This window comes from Sphaeramia orbicularis, chromosome 6 (assembly GCF_902148855.1).
Source record: "Sphaeramia orbicularis chromosome 6, fSphaOr1.1, whole genome shotgun sequence".
NCBI classification, from domain to species: Eukaryota; Metazoa; Chordata; class Actinopteri; order Kurtiformes; family Apogonidae; genus Sphaeramia; species Sphaeramia orbicularis.
The window spans coordinates 30,575,445-30,595,471 of NC_043962.1; the positions used below are offsets into that span (position 1 = coordinate 30,575,445).

General features: G+C 37.1%; 3 protein-coding genes across 3 annotated transcripts; all 3 read right to left on the reverse strand.

Annotated features, from left to right (window-relative positions):
* Window positions 1-253: 253 nt before the first annotated feature.
* LOC115420907 (cholesterol side-chain cleavage enzyme, mitochondrial) lies at window positions 254-3,887 on the reverse strand. Its single transcript, XM_030136523.1, has 9 exons — window positions 3,164-3,887; window positions 2,734-2,889; window positions 2,455-2,654; window positions 2,141-2,344; window positions 1,846-2,006; window positions 1,581-1,747; window positions 1,343-1,421; window positions 1,063-1,254; window positions 254-977 (listed from the first exon to the last, which is right to left on the reverse strand). The coding sequence occupies exons 1-9, from the start codon at window positions 3,430-3,432 to the stop codon at window positions 849-851; spliced, it is 1,557 nt and encodes a 518-aa protein (XP_029992383.1). The 5' UTR covers window positions 3,433-3,887; the 3' UTR covers window positions 254-848.
* A 177-nt stretch (window positions 3,888-4,064) lies between these two features.
* stoml1 (stomatin (EPB72)-like 1) lies at window positions 4,065-8,827 on the reverse strand. The gene is made up of 7 exons (XM_030136525.1): window positions 8,472-8,827; window positions 7,120-7,226; window positions 6,876-7,025; window positions 5,193-5,396; window positions 4,903-5,113; window positions 4,601-4,801; window positions 4,065-4,457 (listed from the first exon to the last, which is right to left on the reverse strand). The coding sequence occupies exons 1-7, from the start codon at window positions 8,629-8,631 to the stop codon at window positions 4,261-4,263; spliced, it is 1,230 nt and encodes a 409-aa protein (XP_029992385.1). The 5' UTR covers window positions 8,632-8,827; the 3' UTR covers window positions 4,065-4,260.
* Window positions 8,828-11,368: 2,541 nt separating this feature from the next.
* nr2e3 (nuclear receptor subfamily 2, group E, member 3) lies at window positions 11,369-14,637 on the reverse strand. Its single transcript, XM_030136524.1, has 8 exons — window positions 14,235-14,637; window positions 13,764-13,914; window positions 13,511-13,614; window positions 12,961-13,224; window positions 12,536-12,723; window positions 12,203-12,443; window positions 12,018-12,123; window positions 11,369-11,921 (listed from the first exon to the last, which is right to left on the reverse strand). The coding sequence occupies exons 1-8, from the start codon at window positions 14,320-14,322 to the stop codon at window positions 11,789-11,791; spliced, it is 1,275 nt and encodes a 424-aa protein (XP_029992384.1). The 5' UTR covers window positions 14,323-14,637; the 3' UTR covers window positions 11,369-11,788.
* Window positions 14,638-20,027: the final 5,390 nt, after the last annotated feature.

A 20,027-nucleotide genomic window follows, 5' to 3' on the forward strand; every position in this document is an offset into this window, starting at 1 on the left:
TCACGGAAAAAAATATGAGACCACCATTGTTTTCTTCAATTTCTTGTTCATTTTAATACCTGGTACAACTAAAGGTACATTTGTTTGGACAAATATAATGATAACAATAAAAACAGTTCATCAGAGTTTCATGTAAGAGCTGATATCTACACATTTTCCATGTTTTCTTGATAATAACCAAAATCATAAGTTCTTTCATCAATAGCTATGGCATTGTACTGCCAAAAACAGTGCTTTTAGGCATTCCATGTTTTCTTTTCTGTCTGTTTTAATCACATGATACATACAGGAGTTAGTACTTGATTGCATAACCATTGTTTTTGATGACTTTTGATGGTCTAATAATTTATTCCGTGACTGTATGATCATTTTGTCCAGTTTTCTGTAGGTTAGTATTTCCTTACACTGTTAAGGAATACCAAACACACTGGCACTTGTCTTTATTTTAATGTGACATTGAAGACACTTTACAGAATAAATATGTTTACATATTAATATACATATAATAAAGTTACATGTTACAAGCTATATTTGGTATTACTTGTACAGTTTTATGCAACACTAATGAATAAGATGTACCAAATGTTCTGTACATTACATTTCCAATATTTTGTGTACACCGACTACCCACTGCTGACTAATGTACAGTACATATAATTACATTGTTTTCTGGTTATTGAATACTGAGGTACTGTGTTTTTTAGCTTCTGGTTTCCTAAGGAGTTTCTCTTGCTCTTCAACAACATGTTTGGAAGATAAAACATTTTGTTGGTGCTTGTTAAACCCTTTCACAGGGAATAGGGGCTATAGAAGAGTGTGACTATATAACTATGCGCCAACATTGTCTCTCAAACTTGTTGACCACTTTGTAAAGGCTTCAGAGTTAATATTAAAGGCTTATCAGGTATTAGAATGAGCTCAAAAGTACTCTGTGCTTCCACATGTCGCTGTTTCTCCACTTTGAAGTTCTCAAGCATCTGAAAAAGCAGAAGATAATGTCAGGCCATTTAGCAAGTTAAATACATCAGGGATTATTGTACAACTCCTTTATCATCATCTCACATGGATGAGGAAGATTTGCATCTCAGTCTCAGCTATCCTGCGTCCTAAACACTGACGTGGACCAAAGCCGAAGCCCAGGCTCTTGAAGTACTGGGTCTCTGTTCTGAGCCATCGGGAGGGCTGATACTGCTCTGGACGGAAAAACACTTTGGGGTCTCTGCCCATCGCATACAGTCCTAACTGGACCAGAGTCTGACCACGGAAACAAAAAATAAGTTCAGGTCAAAAATGTGTGAAATGGGCAATAATGCCTTCAAGTTAAATTTCATCTGCCTCTTACCCCTGATGGTATGTGGTAGTTTTGAATGATGATATCCTCTGCGATGTATCTTTGCAAACTGACTGCAACAGGATGCAACCTGAAAGATTGAACACTTATTAGATTTGTGTCAGTGGTGTGTGTATATTTTCTATCTACAACTTCTGTTTTAGTGAACAAATATTCCATATATAAGCTTAAGACAGGCAAACAGGAAAATAGCATATGTAGTTTGGAGGATTGCCTATTTTTTATTTACCTTAGTGTTTCCTTCAGGGCTCCTTTGACCAAGGGAATCCGCTTCAGCATCTCCACCATGTTCCCCTGGCTTTCAGCTCGGGCAGCGGCCACCTCCGCTCTCAGCTCCTCCTGGAGGTTAGGGTGTTTGGCCAGTTCATACAGTGTCCACAGCAGTGTTATAGAGGTCTGAGAGGCACAAATGAAATCAGTCACCAAAGGACTCACATGCATTTAACAAAACATACACAATCTGTTTCATATAAGAGGTGGTTCAGATGAATTACTGTATCTACTCCTCCAGCCATTAACTCAGTGACGCTGGCCTTGATGTCTTCGATGGACAACTTGTCCAGCAGGAGCAGGCTAGCCAAGACTCCAGGGTATTTCTTCAGAGGGCCTGTTTCTTGGCGTAACTGCCTGTAGATGTTGTGGATGCAGCGGTCAGCTGTTGGAAAGCAAAAGAAAAACATGAGAAATGTATCTTATAGAGTTGTGAAATTTAATGCTGAAGGTTGGAAAGTCAATCGGTGTTCTTTAAAAGCTGGTAAATTGTGACTGTTGTGTGACTGGTGGTCTTGCCTTGGTTGAAGATGCCGTCCCAGGCCTCCACATGGTCTCGCCACACCTTTGCTCCAATCCGCCTCAGCAGATCTGGAGGTATGTACAGCATGGGTGAGGTAGTTTTGAACATCAGGGTGATGCAGTCGATGAAATGTTGAGCTTCAGGGTCAATGTAGTCCAGCATCAAACCCAGACGCTCCCCATAAAGCACTGAGCTCACAGCTGTGTGAGTAAATGGGATTCACAGAACAGAAAAACATGAGAAACACAGTAGGAACAGCATGTGAATTCATGTCGTCTTCAATTAACAAAGAGATTGAAGTCAGTCTTACATTCTAGTGCATATTTAAAGAGTTCCTGAGAGAAGTCAGTGGTCCATTTGTTCTGGCCACTTCGCTTTATCTTTTTGTGAACTCTGGCCACAAAATCAAGGCCCACCTCTTCCAGCAAAGGCACAAAGTTTTCCAGCACCTTAGGTGTAATAACCTCCTTGTTGAGAATAACCCGGTTTGATCGCCAGTCTTCACCATTCCTGTTGTGAAATACATGGTTTATCTGAAAAATGACAGTACAGTCTTTATACAGACAAAGACAGTAACAACATGACATACTTTAGTAAAACTCCATATTTGCGATTCCTGTAGTCTCTGTATGACGTCCAGGCTTCAACTTTCAGCCTTTTAGGATAATGGCCCTCTGCTTTGAACAGGATAGCAGCATCCTCAGGACTGATGATGTTCACACTCTCATAATAACCTATTTTCTCTCTGACATACAGAAAATCAGAAAAAAAAGGGGTTAAAGTGTGATGTCAGCTGTTTTAGTAAAACCTGACCTTGTTTACCATAACTCACAGATATATTGCCACAAACAAAAAAATGTTTAGGAAATTGGTCAAACTTAAGCCATAATAATAATAATAATAAAAAAGTAAGTTAGGCTTTGTGTACATATTTGCTGATAAGCAACAGAAGATAAGTGTCATGCAAACATTTTTTTTTTATCCTTTTACTATGAATATAAACTTTCTTGCCCTCATACCTGTAAATGGGTCCAAAAGTGTTGAAGTTCTGTACCATGATGCGGTGAAGGTTCCTGAAGCCATCCAGTTTCCAGAAATTGTACAAGTTAGCCACACCATTTTTCCACAGCCCAGGGATCTCACTGAAAGGCCTGACGATGCTGCTGCTTTCTGCGTATGCCTGCCTGACCACCGGCATACTACTGCTGCAGCGCACACCTATGCTCAGCTCTTCTCTCCAGGTCCATGGCAGTAACACTGGACTGCTCCAAACTCTCCACCTGGCCATGCCGGCAACAAAAATGCTCACTGTGTTCTACCTAAAGCAGCTGCTCTGGCTCTCCCAGGGACATCTGGTGCAGTAGTAGGAGGCTGGTCTAAATAGTCTGCCCCCCTTACTTTGCTGATCAAGGCTCTCCAGCTGAACTTCATAACCTAACAGAACAAGTATGAACTTGAGTTTACTCCTCATCAGACCTGCAATATTCTTAGAAAATGTATAAATGTCTTTTGGCCTCTGAATTAATTTTTTTTGTTTTAAAGTGCCCTTATCCTTATGATTGTGGTCCCTTACACTGTTATGGGACGTACAGACTGAAACAGTCAAAAGTGGATGAGGGATGGACAGGAAAGCCCTTTCTTTCTCACATGGAGCCAAACAAAACTTCAGTATCAGTGCTATCAACTTCACTTTGTGTCTTTGTATTTTTAATAAATTCTAGTTTGCATTCATCAGTTTTTCTGTTGTATTTCCATGACACCTCCTACAGTCTATCCTCTACCGCAACATCCTGGAACACCATCTGGGGAACATGCGTCAGAGACTATTAATACAACCCAAATTATGTCTGAAGACCTTCAGAAAGTGTGTTTTCTTTGCAAACAACCATTTGTTTTGAATTGGGAAGGAAGACAAGGACATAACACACATTCACTTTATAACAAGCAAACGTTATCAGAGCAAACAAGAAACGCACGTTCTCACAGTTCAATAAATACATATTAATCAAAAATAGACATTTTGTCAAACATAATTTTCAGTAGTAATATATTTTGTGATAAATGTTTAGCTTGGTATATCACTAAATACAGCCACCTACAAATATTATTAGGCACTCTACTTCTTAAGTAGGTTTATGAGTTCTTCCAGTTTCATGGCAGTCTTAATATCTCCCTGGACTTTGAGTCTGCCACTGCTATAAGCAGTGAATGGTCGAAGCGTGCCTTCAAACATGGCCATAAGGTCTGTGTCGCTCACGCTCAAAGTTACATCTGGCTCCCGGCATGAAGACCCGGCTCCTGCTGCACCACTACCTACAAGACATACAAATCAAATTGGATTTTTGTTTTAAATGTATTTAACAGTAATTTTAATTCCACTTAGCACAAAGGGTTTGCAGTAATTTTGGAAAAATGTGAATGTTTAGACATGTTTTCAACACTGAAGAGGACATCACCTTGGCTCAGATCCACATAGTAACTGTGCTGTTGTCCATTTTCTGAGGAGATGTGAAACTGGAAGCAGGCACCAACTCGGCTCACCAAAGTTTCAGAGAGCAGGAGCTTGACTCCATCGAGCAGCTGTTCAACAGAACCTGGTGGAGCTGTGATGCTGTGTGTGGCACTACTGACCTCATCTGTGAAAGTTATTCTATCCTCTGTGGAGAGAAGGAATAGAAGAGGGAAAGATGTATTACATAAATTCAAAGTATCATGTACAGTACATATCGCTCAAAAGCAGTTCTGAATATCACCATACCTAGCTGCGGATGTGAAACGTTACTTTGGCCCAGAAAGTGCATGGCCAGCTGCTGAATAGGACCAGTGAGGCCTTCGAGTCCGGGAACAGACGGAGGCATGATGAGGGGTCCAGAGGGGCCTTCCTCTGGGGCCTTTAGTATAGAGCCGAGGGCAAGCTCTACCCTGTCTACCTCCAGCCCCCACGGCCGAGTCATCTCATTAATGTCCATCTTTAAAGAAAATGAAAGAATCTAAGTTTGAGCTAATTTACTGAAAAATCAACAGAAAACAGCTTTGATGTGGGCTCACCCCAAGATATTCTCCCAGTTTAACTCTCTCAGTTTGGATCTCTCTGACAGTCTTTTTGGACAGGCTGTGGGTCAAAGCATTCTGTGCCGTCATCCTGGTCGAGGCGTTGAGGTCTTGGACGGAAACCACGGACATGACTGGGTTCCAGATCCTGAACTGGATGTCTGCTCCAACTGACATCACACCACCATCCCGTGTAGTCACCTAGCAAGAGAGCATGTCATACATTACACAAGACTGATAGAACATATATTGCCATGTGTTATTTCCTCTTTTTTATTTTATTTTATTTTTATCTTATTTTATTATTATTGTGATGTAATGCTTTTAATCATTTTCTGTTTCATTGCCCTGGCTGTGTAGTGGGTGTGTATAGTGCAAAGTGTTAGCTGTTAAAATGATATATATGTTGTGTGTTTCTTGTCAAAAACAAAAATCAATAAAAACTTTGATGATTAAAAAAAAAAGAAAAAGTCATATATTGTCTCATACTTGTTAAGGAAGAGGTATATATATATATATATATTAATGTGAGTGTGTGTGTGTGTGTGTGTGTGTGTGTGTGTGTGTGTGTGTGTGTGTGTGTAGTGCAGACATCAAGTTGCTGTTTTAATTTGAATATTACAAATAGGTATCCAACTAATAATTAGAAGAAATGACACACATAATGCTGAACAATGCACTGCACTTAGGGTGCAGTGCATTGATTAAAAAATTAGTTTAAAATGTAAAAAGTATTTATCAATGTGAAGAAGTGAGGAAAACTTCGTCAACTGTACACCTCAGATCGCCTGTATAAGACGCTCTCCGCTGTTGACAAAAATATTCAACAGTGCAAGAGTGCCACCTCTAGGACAAACTGAAATACACAGAGCTAATCATTTTCACACATAATTTCAACAACAAATATTCCTCTGCTCACGTGTAAAGTGTAAAAATCAAATACTCATCGTTACTTATAATGACATGAGACACTATGGATATAATGCTAATGCAGAGACCAATACATCATTGAGACCAGGATCCATTACCTGTTATTGTTTTATATTATTTGTTATGAGTGGTTAAAAATCAAATGTAGCATTTTTAGTAACATTTAGGAAGTCTTAAATACCAGTCATGGGTTTTCATGAGTATTGTTTTCAAATGTAACTTATCAGGTAAACAAAATACAGGAAATACTAGAACAGAAAAGATCAATATCTCCTTCTCGGAAAGAAGAAAACTTTCCATGAAGATAATTATCAGTATCCAATTTTACCTTGATGTGTGAGGTAAGGCAATTTTATTTATATATCGCATTTGATAAATGAAGGCAATTTAATGTGCTTTACATAAAGAATAGAATTATCCATAGGGAAATAAAAACAAAGTATTTAAACAATAAAAGAAGAGAATATTAAAATATTAAATTTGAGGAGTACAGGATAAATACAACAATATTAGAAAATAATACAATAATTGTATAAAATCTACATTAAAATTATTAAAATAATGCAGTCTTCCAGACTTACCTGGCAGGAAGAATAATTTAAGACTTCCAGTGTTTTAAAAAAAAAAAAAAGACTTTAGGTTCTAGAACTGATTCATAACAGAAAGTCTATTCTTGGTAATAGTTTACACCATTGATTTGCTCTGTTTTTGTTCCATAACATCTTATTAATTATTTTTATGCTTGTGTACCTGACAAGGAGGGATGTTGAAAGCACGGGTGCGCAGGTCGACTCTCTGCCACTGGTCAATAAGGGGCAGCACGAGGATGATCCCAGGGCCCCTTGGAGGACAGATTCTACCCAGACGAAACACCACTATCCTCTGGTAGTTAGGCACCGTCTGAAGATCAAATCACATAGGGCTGTATTAACGCTCAACAGGTGAGTGGACAAGCCATGTAAGAAACTAATGAGATGACAAAGTTTTATCTCACTTTGAGTACAAACCATCCGGTTATGGGAAAGGCTACTAAAGTGATGACGTAGACAAGGAAGATCACAATCAGGTTGCAAATCCAAGACAGCCATCCTTGAGAGGTATCTTTAAGAACACAGATTACAAATACACTATGAAACAGGATAACTTGAGCAAACTTAAGTTATGTTGGCATGTGCATTTAATGTACTTATTATTTAGTGATGATACACAAAACTCAAATTTATCTATTGTGGTAGCCAAATCATAATTTCATTTCATAATGTTCATGTAACATACCAATAGTTTCTATGAGAACAATATCAGATGAAGTGAGCCCTGCAGTTTTTATCCATTCTTAACTTAAATATTTACTTATTCAGCCAGATAGACCTTGTACTTTCAATAGAATCACACATCTGTATCCTCAGTCTCTTGGATCACAAACAATTTAACCACAATAACACCTGACAGTGATGACACAAGTAATTCAGCTTCTTCTGTGGAGGAACATGAGTGTGTGACACTGATGAATGGAAATAATGAAATAGACCTGGTTTGATATTTGGAAGGAAAATGACCTAAGTATAGAGCATAAGATGACTTTGTACATATTTAATTTGTTTTATGGGTATTTTGATAGTCAGGTGAAACAACAGATGAAACTTCTTAAATGTACCAAGTGTTCTAATAATTTTGGCCACCACTCACGCTATCTATCTATCTATCTATCTATCTATCTATCTATCTATCTATCTATCTATCTATCTATCTATCTATCTATCTATCTATCTATACCAATTAATTAGCCATAATCCCGTAAAAACAATACTACATTTTAGTATCCACACAACAATTGCACCTCTGTAAACTGGACAAACTCCACAAATTTGATAACAGCCTTTATCACAGCAAATATAAAGACAATTTACATTTCAAAATTCTGCTTTCAGAAAAATAATCTCTTACATATCACAAACATGTCTGTGTATATAACATCTATATGGTCTTTAATTTTAAATCAGGTGAATTAGCCTTGAATAATTCCATGGCTTCATGTTCATTGGTTGTTTATAACATGAGAAACATCATATGCATAAACTGGTAACAATCCTGAGGGTATTCTATGATTGTCTCCATCCAACACACAAAGTAATTCTTCAAATTCAACCATCACTTTAATTGTAAAGTTGTTGGTAACAGACATCTGACCTTAAATATCTATCTATCTATCTATCTATCTATCTATCTATCTATCTATCTATCTATCTATCTATCTATCTATCTATCTATCTATCTATCTATCTATCTATCTATCTATCTATCTATCTATCTATCTATCATACTCCAGTTGTGTTTTGAGTGACCTACCAGTGAAGTCGTTCTGGGACACATTGGGGATGTAGTCAAACGACAGTCCTTTGTGGTATCCGGCCTGAGTACCCCTGTCCCCGGACACAAACAGCCCTGGAGTCCCCTGAGTGGAGCTAGAGTCCCTCTGAGGAAGCAGCTGATACGCACTCCTGAACATTGTTACGGAACACTAACAGTATCCTTTTACTAAAATAACTGCATATTATTATACATTCATAGTGCGCTATCTTCCACTGGAGGCACCAAAGCCACCTGGATGAAATAAAGACAGTGTTTAAGATGATTAACGACGACAATTTTACGATACGAGTAGTTATTTTCAGCAGACTGCGGCTACTTCCGTGTTTGGCATAAGTTCTTCTTCTTCTTCATATTTAAGGTAGTGGTAGGTTGTTCACCAGTGAAATTGTACTTTTGCGCCCCCTATTGCTCTTGTAAATGTAGTTTTCCGATCCAAGAAACAGACTGAAGTTGATACATTTTCTATCACAGATTTATTTATTCTTTACAAAATGATACAACTTGATCCAGTCGTCTTTTGGTAATATTTTTGAATGATTGCTTGTTTATGATTTGACATATTTTTTTTATTATTCTGTTATTATTTATCATCATGCCATTTTACACTTGCTCCTTACATGTAATAGTTATTCTGTGATTTTTATTATTCTCTAATTTTTCAGTTGTGTAATTTTACACTTATACTTTAAGTTTAATAGTCGTTCTGTGATTTTCATTATTCTGTCATTTTACACTTGCACTTTCTATTCAATAGACTTTATGTGATTTTTATTCCTATCCCGTCCTTCCTTTCTATTTCTGGATTTTTTATGCAGTTGTAATAAGGACTGCTCTCAAAGGAAAATTTATGAGAAATGTTCAATCTCAATAAAGAATCTATCTATCAATTGTATTTTTATGTGTTTTTCTTTGTTTCCTTGGGCTGTTTTGAACAATGAGTTTCCCTTGGGTATTAATAAAGTTTAGTAGTAACTGCGTTGCCTGATTATTAGACATTGTTTGACCTGGTAATATTACAAAACTCTGAAGACCTTGAATACAAATGATGCTAGTGTAGTTTGTGTATAAGGTATAAAATCCTGTAAATTTCTCCATCACTGAATGTTACCCTGAAAAAAGCCAAGACTGAATGATGGCCCCTGCTGTTTTTTACTTTAGTCATAAAACATCATCAAATATGTCTAGCACACAAATATTAAATCTATGTTAGAAATATTAACCCTGTGGCCAAAAGAAACTGATAATACATAGGCTGTCCCTTTTTAATTTATCTTTAATATATACAGTAAACATTATTTACACCAACCCCATATATTTAGTTATAGGTTTAAGTTATAAGTGGCAACAAGAAAAAATATAAAGCAGGCTATTCTAAACCCATATTGTTTCTTTATTTGACATTGACTGTTAGTGTCTGACTGACAGCACACTGAAAACCTTGCATTCACACATAAGCTTTCAAACCTTTTACAAACATTGGAACAACCTGGCTCTGGCCTTTCGAACCTACAGGGGGCAGAAAGAGCATGGATCCAAACCGGTGAGTCCCAACGACCACCCTGCACTTCCTGCAGTGTGATTGTAAAACCTGCACACCTGCTGAGAAAGCATGGAAGGGAAAAGTTTGTTGTTATCTGCAAGCTGCTTACTTCACCAAGTGAAAGGAAGACAGCTCAGAGACAGCTGAGACAGCTCAGCTTCTTGTTCAGTCCCTGAAGATGTAACTGGTCAGAGAAGTGATATTTAACCCATAAAGACCCAAACTGCCACCGGCAACCAAAACCATCTACTGATCTAAAATGTGTAATATCTTCTGAACCACTAAACCTTTCAATGTGGTGAAATAATTAAGGTAAAATGCAGTTTATCATCTTTTCATGGTCATCAGATATGACCCATTCGAACGTTCAGAGGCTCCATAGTGAATGTGGAAACATCGTTATCCTCTGAAATACAGATTTACCAGTAAAATTCTAGCATTTTCATTAATGATAGTGATTGGAGATGCTTGTTTTTATGTTTAGTCATTGATATCTTTGCTGAAAAAGTCACTTTTTCTTCAGTTTTTTCTGTTTCTAATATAATAGCCTTTAATTTTAAGCTGAGTTTTTATGGACATCTACATGATCAGTAAATTAAATATAGGAAAATACCTGATTTTCACTGAAAAAAAAAAAAAAATACAGAGGATAATATTACAATAAATAGTGATAAATCACTTAAAGATTAAATAAAGAGAAAAAAAAATCATTTGGGCACTGTTATAAAAGTAGTACTGGGTCTTTATGGGTTAAAGAAAATCATCATGAAAATGATGAGTTATTTAAGTTAAAAACTGTGGCATTTTGTGAGTAAAAAACTCATAAGGGACCATGTTTATTATGTAACTTTGTGCTTAATTAAATACATTTTTGCTTTATTTAATCTTTATTTGAAGAAATGCATATTAAAAATGAAAACCTTTAAATGCTAAAATAATGCATATATTTTGTGTTTAACTTAAAGGTTATCAACCTATTCAACTTATTCAGTCTACTGCTTCTACTGTTACATACCATGGACTAAAACCTGGAAATGTATCTGTATCTATAAACAAGAATTAAAGAGGAATGGAGTTATCCCTTTGTGTCCTTCAGAACTGAATGAACCTTTTTCAAGTTTGGGCACAGAGCTGAGTAAAACATACACAACTTGACAGTGTGATTGTTATCTGACTTTCTATACTGTGACTTTATTACTTAATGGTTCATAATGTTACTCAGGCAATAACAAACTTTTCTGTTTCTTTATGTTCTGTAATGTGTGTTTGTAGTGTGACTATTTGAACATTTTTATGAGACTAATGCTTTTGCCAAAAAATGAAGAATGCCTTGTGAGTTGGAATCATTTATTTCAGACAAATATTTTAATTCAACAAACATATATCCATTTTTATAAGCTTTATTAAAATGTGTTTCCCTGCAGCCTTTTGTCTACATGAAATTGGATGTGACCCATTATTTTTACTGTGAAGCCCAAAAAGCCTTTTTTCAACAGCACAAATTCAATTTGTTGTAATGGGAAAAATAACTTCCTAATAACATCAGTGGTACCACTGTTCTATTCAGATGCCCCAAGACAATTGCAGTCAGCATGTAAAGTACGAACACCATGAACTATCCTAGCATGTGGGTTTCACTCTGTAACCTGAGGAATATTTCATTGAAAAGTAATAGCATGTTGAACTTGAATGTGGTCAAAGCTAAACTATGTAAAATATTAGATGATGCTGGTCAGCCTCCACTGATGCTGGCTTAGTTTTTGAACATGTCACACAGTAGCTTCTCCATGGGTGTGTTGCCAATTGTCTTGGAAAAGAAGAGTTGTTCTATTTTCTCGGAGCTCACAAAGTGGAGGGACGGCAGCAGAAGTAGCAATCTTCCAAACCTTGATAGAAAAAAAGAAAAATGGGAAAAATAATTATCAATACATATATGGTAAAAGTGGTGGATGTGTGAATTGCGTCAGAGGGAGGAGGGTTACCTTCCACTCTGTCCTGGGTATACTGAGTGGATGTGTTGACTCAGCAACACCTGTGACTGGTCCTGCAGATTCTCCACCTGCTCTGGGTCTTTGAGGCTGCGTGCCTCTGCAGGGAAAAACAGCACACGTCAGTTACAATATCTGCTCAGTAATAAACACTCAAAAGCAGAGGAATAAGGGCGCACCTGGTTTGAACAGAACTATGGCTTTCAGGCAGGCAAACTCGGTTGGGTCAACAGCCAGGGCCTTGAAGCGACTGAAGACCTCTTCCAGCATGCGCAGGTCAGCTGTGGGGGGGCTAACTTTAGACTGTTGTGTTGGTGAAAAATCTGGCAGAGACAGAAGAGGACAGCTGTCCATGGGCAGAGACCACTGGATAGCACACAGGAGGAACATCTCACTCCAAGCCTCTTCTAGCAGAATCACCTGAGATTGACACACAAACATACAGGGATGATTTGTGTTGTGCTTTCTTGTGGAAGCAGTAAGATCTACACACCCTTCAACATGAGTCTCACCTGGTCTCGAAATGGTAGGAGAGAAAAAACAGGCAGATTTTTTGCCCACTTGACTGACATGAAGAGAAGCCGTGCAGATGTTTCATATACACTCTCTGAACAGCTGGAGGTGAACGGAGACACGCGGCACTCGGAAGGAGATGGATCTCTCTCTGAATCATTGGTCGTCACGTCGATATTTTCCTCCTCTAGTTAATGGAAAAGTAATTTTATTTCCCATTTGTACACATTCAGGTACATAGGAATTATTCTGCAGAGGTCTCAGAGTTCAAGTATAAAGGTTAAAAGATACAATCAGATATAAGCAGCATAAAAAGCAGTCAAACATTATAGCCCGAGTGCAAAATATCTAGAGTAAAGCATACTTATTTCCGTGTTTTACCCTCTTAAGTGAGTGAAAAATCATGAGTTTCATATGATCTCACCATCCTCAGGTTCCAGTTTTGCGCAGGTCTCTGCAGTCAGCAGGCTGACCATGAAGCGGTGGTTATTATTTGGGTTGCTGCAGGGTTGCAAGGTGGCAGGAGTGGTAACAGAGGAAGTGACCAGAGGTCTACAGATGACTGAGGAGTATGAGGGAGATGAGGAGAGCTCCTGTGTAGTGGCCAGGTGCTCCTTTTTAGTGTCCATACTTATGGAGTCCAGGCTGACCTGTGCTGTGCTTCGAGGTTGTCGCTCATTCTGCACAGCTGTTAAGACACAGGTAAGTATCTGTCATTTGAAGATAGTATGGAGGAGGCTAATGATGTTCATTTTGTCTTCTATTAATGTAATTATACCTTCCTTTTTTCTTTTGTTCAGAGAAGGTATAGTTGTAGATGTTACCTGCCTGGAAATTGTCAAGCATGTAACATCTACAACTATACCTTCTCTGAACAAAAGAAAAAAGAAAAGAATAATTTGGTAGCATGGAATCTAATGGAATTTTATTGATATATAATGACTTTTGATACTGTCATAGCAGCTTTTACTTACCATCTTTGTTCATCCCAGCCTGAAGACACTTCTTTAGTCGACAAGCCTGGCACTGGTTCCTATGAGCCTTGTCAACAGGGCACCTTCCAGTTCCAGCCTGACACCTGAGATATCAAAAAATGTCAGAAATAAATCATACATACATTAAAATAGATCATATTAGTACACAGAATAACCTAGGTATTTAAACTAATTCTGAGGTTCTTATCCAGATCTGATTTTGTGTTGTGAGTCAGTTCCGTCTCTTGCTCACCTGTAGATGAGTCTCCGTCTCACGCTGCGCTTGAAGAAGCCGCTGCAGCCGTTGCAGGCGTAGATGCCGTAGTGTTTACCGCTGCTTGAGTCAGCACACACTTTACAAAGAAGGCCTTGGCTCATTGCTTTTCCTGCAGCTGGAGATTTTTCTACATGGGAGAAATTATATTAATGAGCTTTGATATTATTTTATAGCAATTTAAGCACCAGTTTTATGGAGCAGAAGTTTTAAGTAGATTTATAGAATTTCCATAATCTCAATATATTGTCTAATATTTTTAACTATTGTAATTGTTTCTCTTTTGAAAGGGTTCAATATACAGTACAAATACAAAATGATATATGTACTGAAAATGTAATGTGTATTATAGAAGCAAATAAATGCGATGTTTGCTGTTTAATTGTCTGATTTAGTCTAACTGTTAATAGCTTTTAAGGACTAAATAGAATTTAGAAATCTAAAACTCACCTGTCTGGTTTCCATCTGTGCTCTGCTGTGTGAAGTCCTTTGAGTTATCAGAAGAAAACATGTTCATTCTGGTCTTGTGGTCACCCATTTTAATGTCCAGACGTCGTCATAAACGTTTGATAAATACAAGGTTATTCCAAGCAGAATTTTCTGTTCTCTAGAAAATGTTTTCTTATTTGATCAAAACCCACACATTAATAAACAAATGAATTCAATTTGATTCCTTCAGAAAAAGTAAATCCTGTAATGCTGTGTGATCTTGAGTTGCGTTGATGTCCTTTTGCTTGTTTCTTCTGATGTGAAAATAGTGTCAGAGCAGTTACTGAAGTCATTTAATAGTTGTGCCTTTTCTTTTACCCTGCCAGAAGGAGTGTGTCAGTCCCAGGCGTCTGGGGGCTTTCTGAAGGAAGACAAAGAGATTAGCACCAGGCGCTGTGTAAGCAAATGCTGATTTGTCATCCTCTTAATCTTTACTGTCTATAAGAATAAATCAATCAGTCACACCACTTAAAGGCATAATGATATTCAACAACTGAGAACAATAAAAACTAAATAGAAGAAAGATGTGCGTGAAGAAGGATTCATATAATAACCACACTGATATCACATATTTACTTGTACATCAGATCTGAGTGTGGCTGCAAACTGTTGACATGAAGTTTCCCCTGATTACAGCTGAGATAAACATATTTTCTTCTTCTGTTCAGTCTTCAATTGTCATGTCTCTTTAAATTAAGATATTTTAACTGATCAACTACTAAAACTAATGTATCATTATACATTATTACTTGTATCCATGGTAATTCTGTGCATTTACAGACATGAATGATGAATATTTTGTCAGTTTTAATTTCCCATCTATCAGGTGTAACATACTTTGTACAATTGTATTCATTATGCCAGTGTCTGATGAAACGCATACATCATGACACTTGATTGATACTTATGTAGAAAATAGTTTCTACAGTAGTTTGTTTTTTGTGTTTCAGTCTTTGGCATATGTCACTGGTTGAATTATTTACCATAAATAGTGCAATTACGTGTCATATTAGATTTGACAGGTAATTGCAGTGCTTGTGGCGCTCCCTTTTCATTAGTCTTATAGGACGATTCAGTTAAAACACCATATTGTCTCTGTCAATGAAGCTAATGGCCATAAGTGAATAAAACCACACAGCAGATCAGCAAAGTAGCTTAACCTTCCGTGAAATGGGGTCTTCTTCATGGATGGGGGATCACGTAAAGGGGGTGATGAGAAGAAAAACAATTAGTGTGGAGATTCAAAGAGCAGCAAGTTGACCCTTAATTCCAGTGTTTTGCCATATGGTGGCTGCTCTTTGGACCCTCTGTCTGCCTAATTAGTGACTCAAGGCTAATTTGAAATTTACAAATCCTTGAAATCGCAAATTTTCTCTGTCATTGGAAGGACATAGTGGGTATGTAGAGAAGTGACAACTGTAAAGGCTGAGTTCTGTAGAGATATATAAATTTATAATTGTCTTAATTGCAGATAGCTAACATCTAGTTCACCTCTTTAATCAGGTCAAGAGTAACCCTGATACTACAGAGATGCTTACTGTCTGCAGTCCACTGACTGACGTCTATCATGTCTTTAATCCTTACTAAGTCACTCTTGATATTAGTAGGAGAGCTTTGTATTGAAAACAGAGCTCTTTCTGTTGGTCTAAACTGGTGTATAAAAGGATTACAGATTCGATGTAGTCTAAGGCAGTGGTACATATAGTTGTATCTGAACTCTGAACTTATTGTCTTAGCTCATGTCTCTAATCCTGGGACAAAGCAGCTGGTATGTTATTAACTCTCAAGACATGCCAGTCAGTAACAGATTTCAATAAATCTGACTGCACAATTCTTGGACACAATGAAAAGTTTTTGGGGAGCTCTATGCACACTGAAGACAAAGACAGGTCAGACAGATTTCCTTGTTCATACTACACGTGCAGTCGCAGGTTAAATTCACATTAAACACCATGTGTTTGGATAAGCCTGAAGACATATTTGCCCTGACCTAAGCAGTCCTGTGGTAATCTGCAGTCCTAGATCAGATTACATAACACAGGTGTTACTCACCTTCATGCCAGGAGGATCTGACTGTATTGTCTCCACACTATGAGACAAAAATTTGCAATCAAGTGGATGGTCAAAGGTCAAATTTTGGAACATTATAACTTGGATGTTTTGCAACATTTTAGTTTTGTCAAATTTAAAGAAGCTTGATGAATTCTTTAAGTGCTGTCATACATCCAAATATTATTTATACAGGCGTACATATAAGAGTTATACATGATGCCACCTAAATAGTTACAGAAGCAACAGCTTCTTCTGTGTTTCCTTTAAATCCTGACTCTCCAGGTTCCAGTGTGGGTAAGATGCTGCTGCCATCAGCAGGGCGCTGCTTTGAGGTATTGCCTGCCAGGAATAACTGTCACGTGTCTTCACACCTCAGCCTTGTGATTGATGTGCGGATGCAGCCACTCTTTAGTATCCGGCTGCCACAAGCCAGCTGGATGATTATGATGCTAATGTATTTAAGGGAAACATTAATGATGACTGAGTCCTGCCGACGACTAAACTACGTCACGTAAAATCCACAAATGTACAGCTGATAGAACAGCGAAAGCTCACCATGTTTGTAAAGGCAGCTTTATGTTCGTACATGTTTGAAGGAATCATTTGTTTCTTTCATATCTGGTTATTAATTAAGGGTACATTAGGACCATAGTCACAGAAGTAAAGGATATAATATTACTTGTCCTTCATAGGATGTCCTTGAATGCCTGTTCACAAATCTATGCATCAGCCTAAGCAGCTTTTTGATATAATCTCTTTGAACGTCAGCTATTGTCAAAGAGTGAGATTAACTTTTAAAGTTGACACCTTCTTTGTAAACAGGGAGCAGATATACAAGTCATATTTGATTGTCTTTATTAACATTTATTCTTTTTAACTACCTTTCTGTAAAAAAAAAAAAAAATTAAATCTATGATCCAAAAGTATTTTAATTTTTTTAGAACAATGAAAGAGCATTGTGTATATTTTGACAGCTATTAAAAAAAAAAAAAGGAAGTCATGCACTAATCATTTTGATACAAAAGCAGAAACATTTCCAGATTGGAAAATTTAGTACTATTTTGCTCTGATTTAATGATACAAACATCTGTTACACTACACTTAACATGTCAACTTGTCTCCAAGAAACTGCAGAATGATCAACCAACATGCTTGGTAAGCTCTGTCAGGTTTAGTCCAGCATCACCAGTGGTCGCCCCAAGTCAGATGAAGTACAAGGATTGAGGTGTCAGCACTATGACTGCCAAGGATTACCCCGCCTTGCCATCTGCTGCCACCTCTGTAATCCACACCATGAGAAAATCTCTTGTCCTAGATCATATCATAATCATATCAGCTCATTCAACAGGTAAAGTAACATTTGAGAGCCTGTGTTAAAGTGTGTATAGTAATATGCTTCGTGTAAATGCTCAGATTCTTTAGCAGAGAAAGACAAAATTACAAATATAACATACTGCCATTAATAGAAAAATGATTAAAAAAAAACTGAGCTGATCAAAATGTTTCCTATTTGAAACACAATTCCCCTTTTGATTACTGATTAGGTCAAGAGTAGAAGGGGTAGAGCGTAATATTGCCGTTAAGTAACAACCTACTGACTCTGCTTAGACATGCTCATAAATTTGTCATGATTGTAACTCCATTTACTTTTGCAACATTTCACTAAAACATTGATAATATTGTTGTCGCCACTGTCACTAGAGGGCGATAGAGGCACAAATAATTGAATCAGTGGAGACTGTTATACAATGTTTTATAAATTAAATGGGTTTTAAAAAATATTAACTGTCTTAAATATCACTTTCAGATGTATTGGAAGAGTCCTGAAGGAGGATCTGTCTTGGGTAAATCTTCCCAAAAAACCTGCAAACGTTAACTTGATTTTAGATTTCTTTTCCTTGCTCACAAGAGGGGGTTGTCATACTCAGCTGTAGTTTTTGCATATCCAATATGTCTTACTATATGTATTTTGTAAAATGTAGTACACATGCATACATCTACAGTAGTGTGTTATGTTGTGTAACTAGTCTGACAACCTTAATTCCAGGAGGATCCCTCCTGCTTCTGTGAATCTCCCTGAGGAACCTTCATGATTTAATAGATTAATGTGGTTTTAGAGTTGTAGGGTGAAGCAGTTGTATTTTATGTACATGCAGTATACTGTATATGCAAAAATAAATAAAGAAATGAAGTTCATGTGTCGACGCCACTTAAAAATCCAAAAGTCCAAGAAAAGTGTCTCTCGAGTTAATCTTCCCAACAAATCTGGTAACTTTAATCACATGACATTCTTTTAAAATGATCTGCCTTTCTTGTAAAAAGCAGGTTGTTTTAATATGTAGTACGTGGTGTTTAGACTTGACTCTTTCCTTCAGTTCATGCAACCTCAGCTGACCCTGAACCATTATTAAGCTAAGCTGCTATAGGTATTGTCTAGTGGGAGAACCGTAATGCACCGAGCACCTCTCCCCTTCTCTTGATCTGTATTTACATGTATCTGTTGTCATTATGTCAGTAGCTCTGTGTCCTCCTTCCCCTATAGTTTGTTCCTCTTCCTCTCTCCCTGTACTTTTCCACAGGTACAGCACTGGAAAAATGTTTTTAGACACCCTTAAAATTTTACACAATCTCAAATATTATTAAATATTTGTGGGAAAATGTTTTTTGTGTTTCAAAAGGTGTGGCTGTATCAGACACAAACAAATGGAAATGATTTTTTTGTTTTGTTTTTTGTTTATTAAGAAAAACATTGAAAAGCTAAATGCTTGACAGTTTCAACATTTCATGCCCTGGGTGTGTTTCATGGGGCATTGTTAACCCCACAAATGTAATAAAAATTTTAAGCTTTTAACGTAATAATCCCACAAATGTAATAACTTTCCCACAAACGTAATACGTCATTTCCCACAAATATAGTAATTATTACTTTTGTGGGGATTTATTATGTTAAATCTTCAGTTTCCAAAATTGTAATAACTTCCCACAAATGTTATAAATTAACACATCACATACAATTAAGTAATGCATGCATGAATATTCATCCATCTTTTTTTTTCTTCCTATTCATTCTTGTCCTTTTTAGAATGATCAAATGTTGCAGTTATACCACATGGTACTAATTCCAGATTAATAGGTGTTTAATTACAAATACAAGTGGAGGAACAAAACAGAATGGGCAAAAGTGTTGTAAAGGTTTTATTATAAAAGCTTCAGTATGAACCGGATATTATTTTTTCTCATTAAGTATAATATAAGCCTTTGTTTGAACCATGTAAATACAATGCGTGGGTAGGATTATAACAAGGGGTAGGAGGGTAGGAACACGCTGGGAAAATGAGGTATTACGTTTGTGGTAGGCCACTGTTATTTCATTTGTGGGAAAGTTATTACATTTGTGGGATTATTACGTTAAGAGCTGCAAATTTTTGTTACATTTGCAGTTTATTACGTTTGTGGGGTTAACAGGCATTATCTTGCTGAAAGATCCAGTTTTGACCTTGACGGAATAGTGCATGTGCAGAAGGGAGCATGTGGGTTTGGAGGATGGCACTAGAATGACCACAAGGGTGTGCAATGACTTAAGCATGATTCTTAATGCTATATATCAAATACATGGGGTGTCAAACTTTTTTCCATGACTGTATACAGCTCCAGAGCTGTATGTTTCTGATGGGCAGGTACTGGCTCTACAACCTGCCCAGT

Excerpts from the sequence above, each read along its gene's own strand:
- LOC115420907 (XM_030136523.1), bottom strand. The coding sequence starts at position 3,432 with ATGGCCAGGTGGAGAGTTTGGAGCAGTCCAGTGTTACTGCCATGGACC. Across the intron at positions 2,655-2,733 it reads AAATATGGAGTTTTACTAAA|GAATGGTGAAGACTGGCGAT; the intron begins GTATGTCATGTT and ends ATTTCACAACAG. Across the intron at positions 2,345-2,454 it reads CTTTAAATATGCACTAGAAT|CTGTGAGCTCAGTGCTTTAT; the intron begins GTAAGACTGACT and ends TTACTCACACAG.
- stoml1 (XM_030136525.1), bottom strand. The coding sequence starts at position 8,631 with ATGTTCAGGAGTGCGTATCAGCTGCTTCCTCAGAGGGACTCTAGCTCC. Across the intron at positions 7,026-7,119 it reads CCGGATGGTTTGTACTCAAA|ACGGTGCCTAACTACCAGAG; the intron begins GTGAGATAAAAC and ends TTTGATCTTCAG. Across the intron at positions 5,114-5,192 it reads AACTGGGAGAATATCTTGGG|ATGGACATTAATGAGATGAC; the intron begins GTGAGCCCACAT and ends TTTTCTTTAAAG.
- nr2e3 (XM_030136524.1), bottom strand. The coding sequence starts at position 14,322 with ATGGGTGACCACAAGACCAGAATGAACATGTTTTCTTCTGATAACTCA. Across the intron at positions 13,915-14,234 it reads CACAGATGGAAACCAGACAG|AAAAATCTCCAGCTGCAGGA; the intron begins GTGAGTTTTAGA and ends TCTCCCATGTAG. Across the intron at positions 13,225-13,510 it reads GGCTGGGATGAACAAAGATG|CTGTGCAGAATGAGCGACAA; the intron begins GTAAGTAAAAGC and ends GTGTCTTAACAG.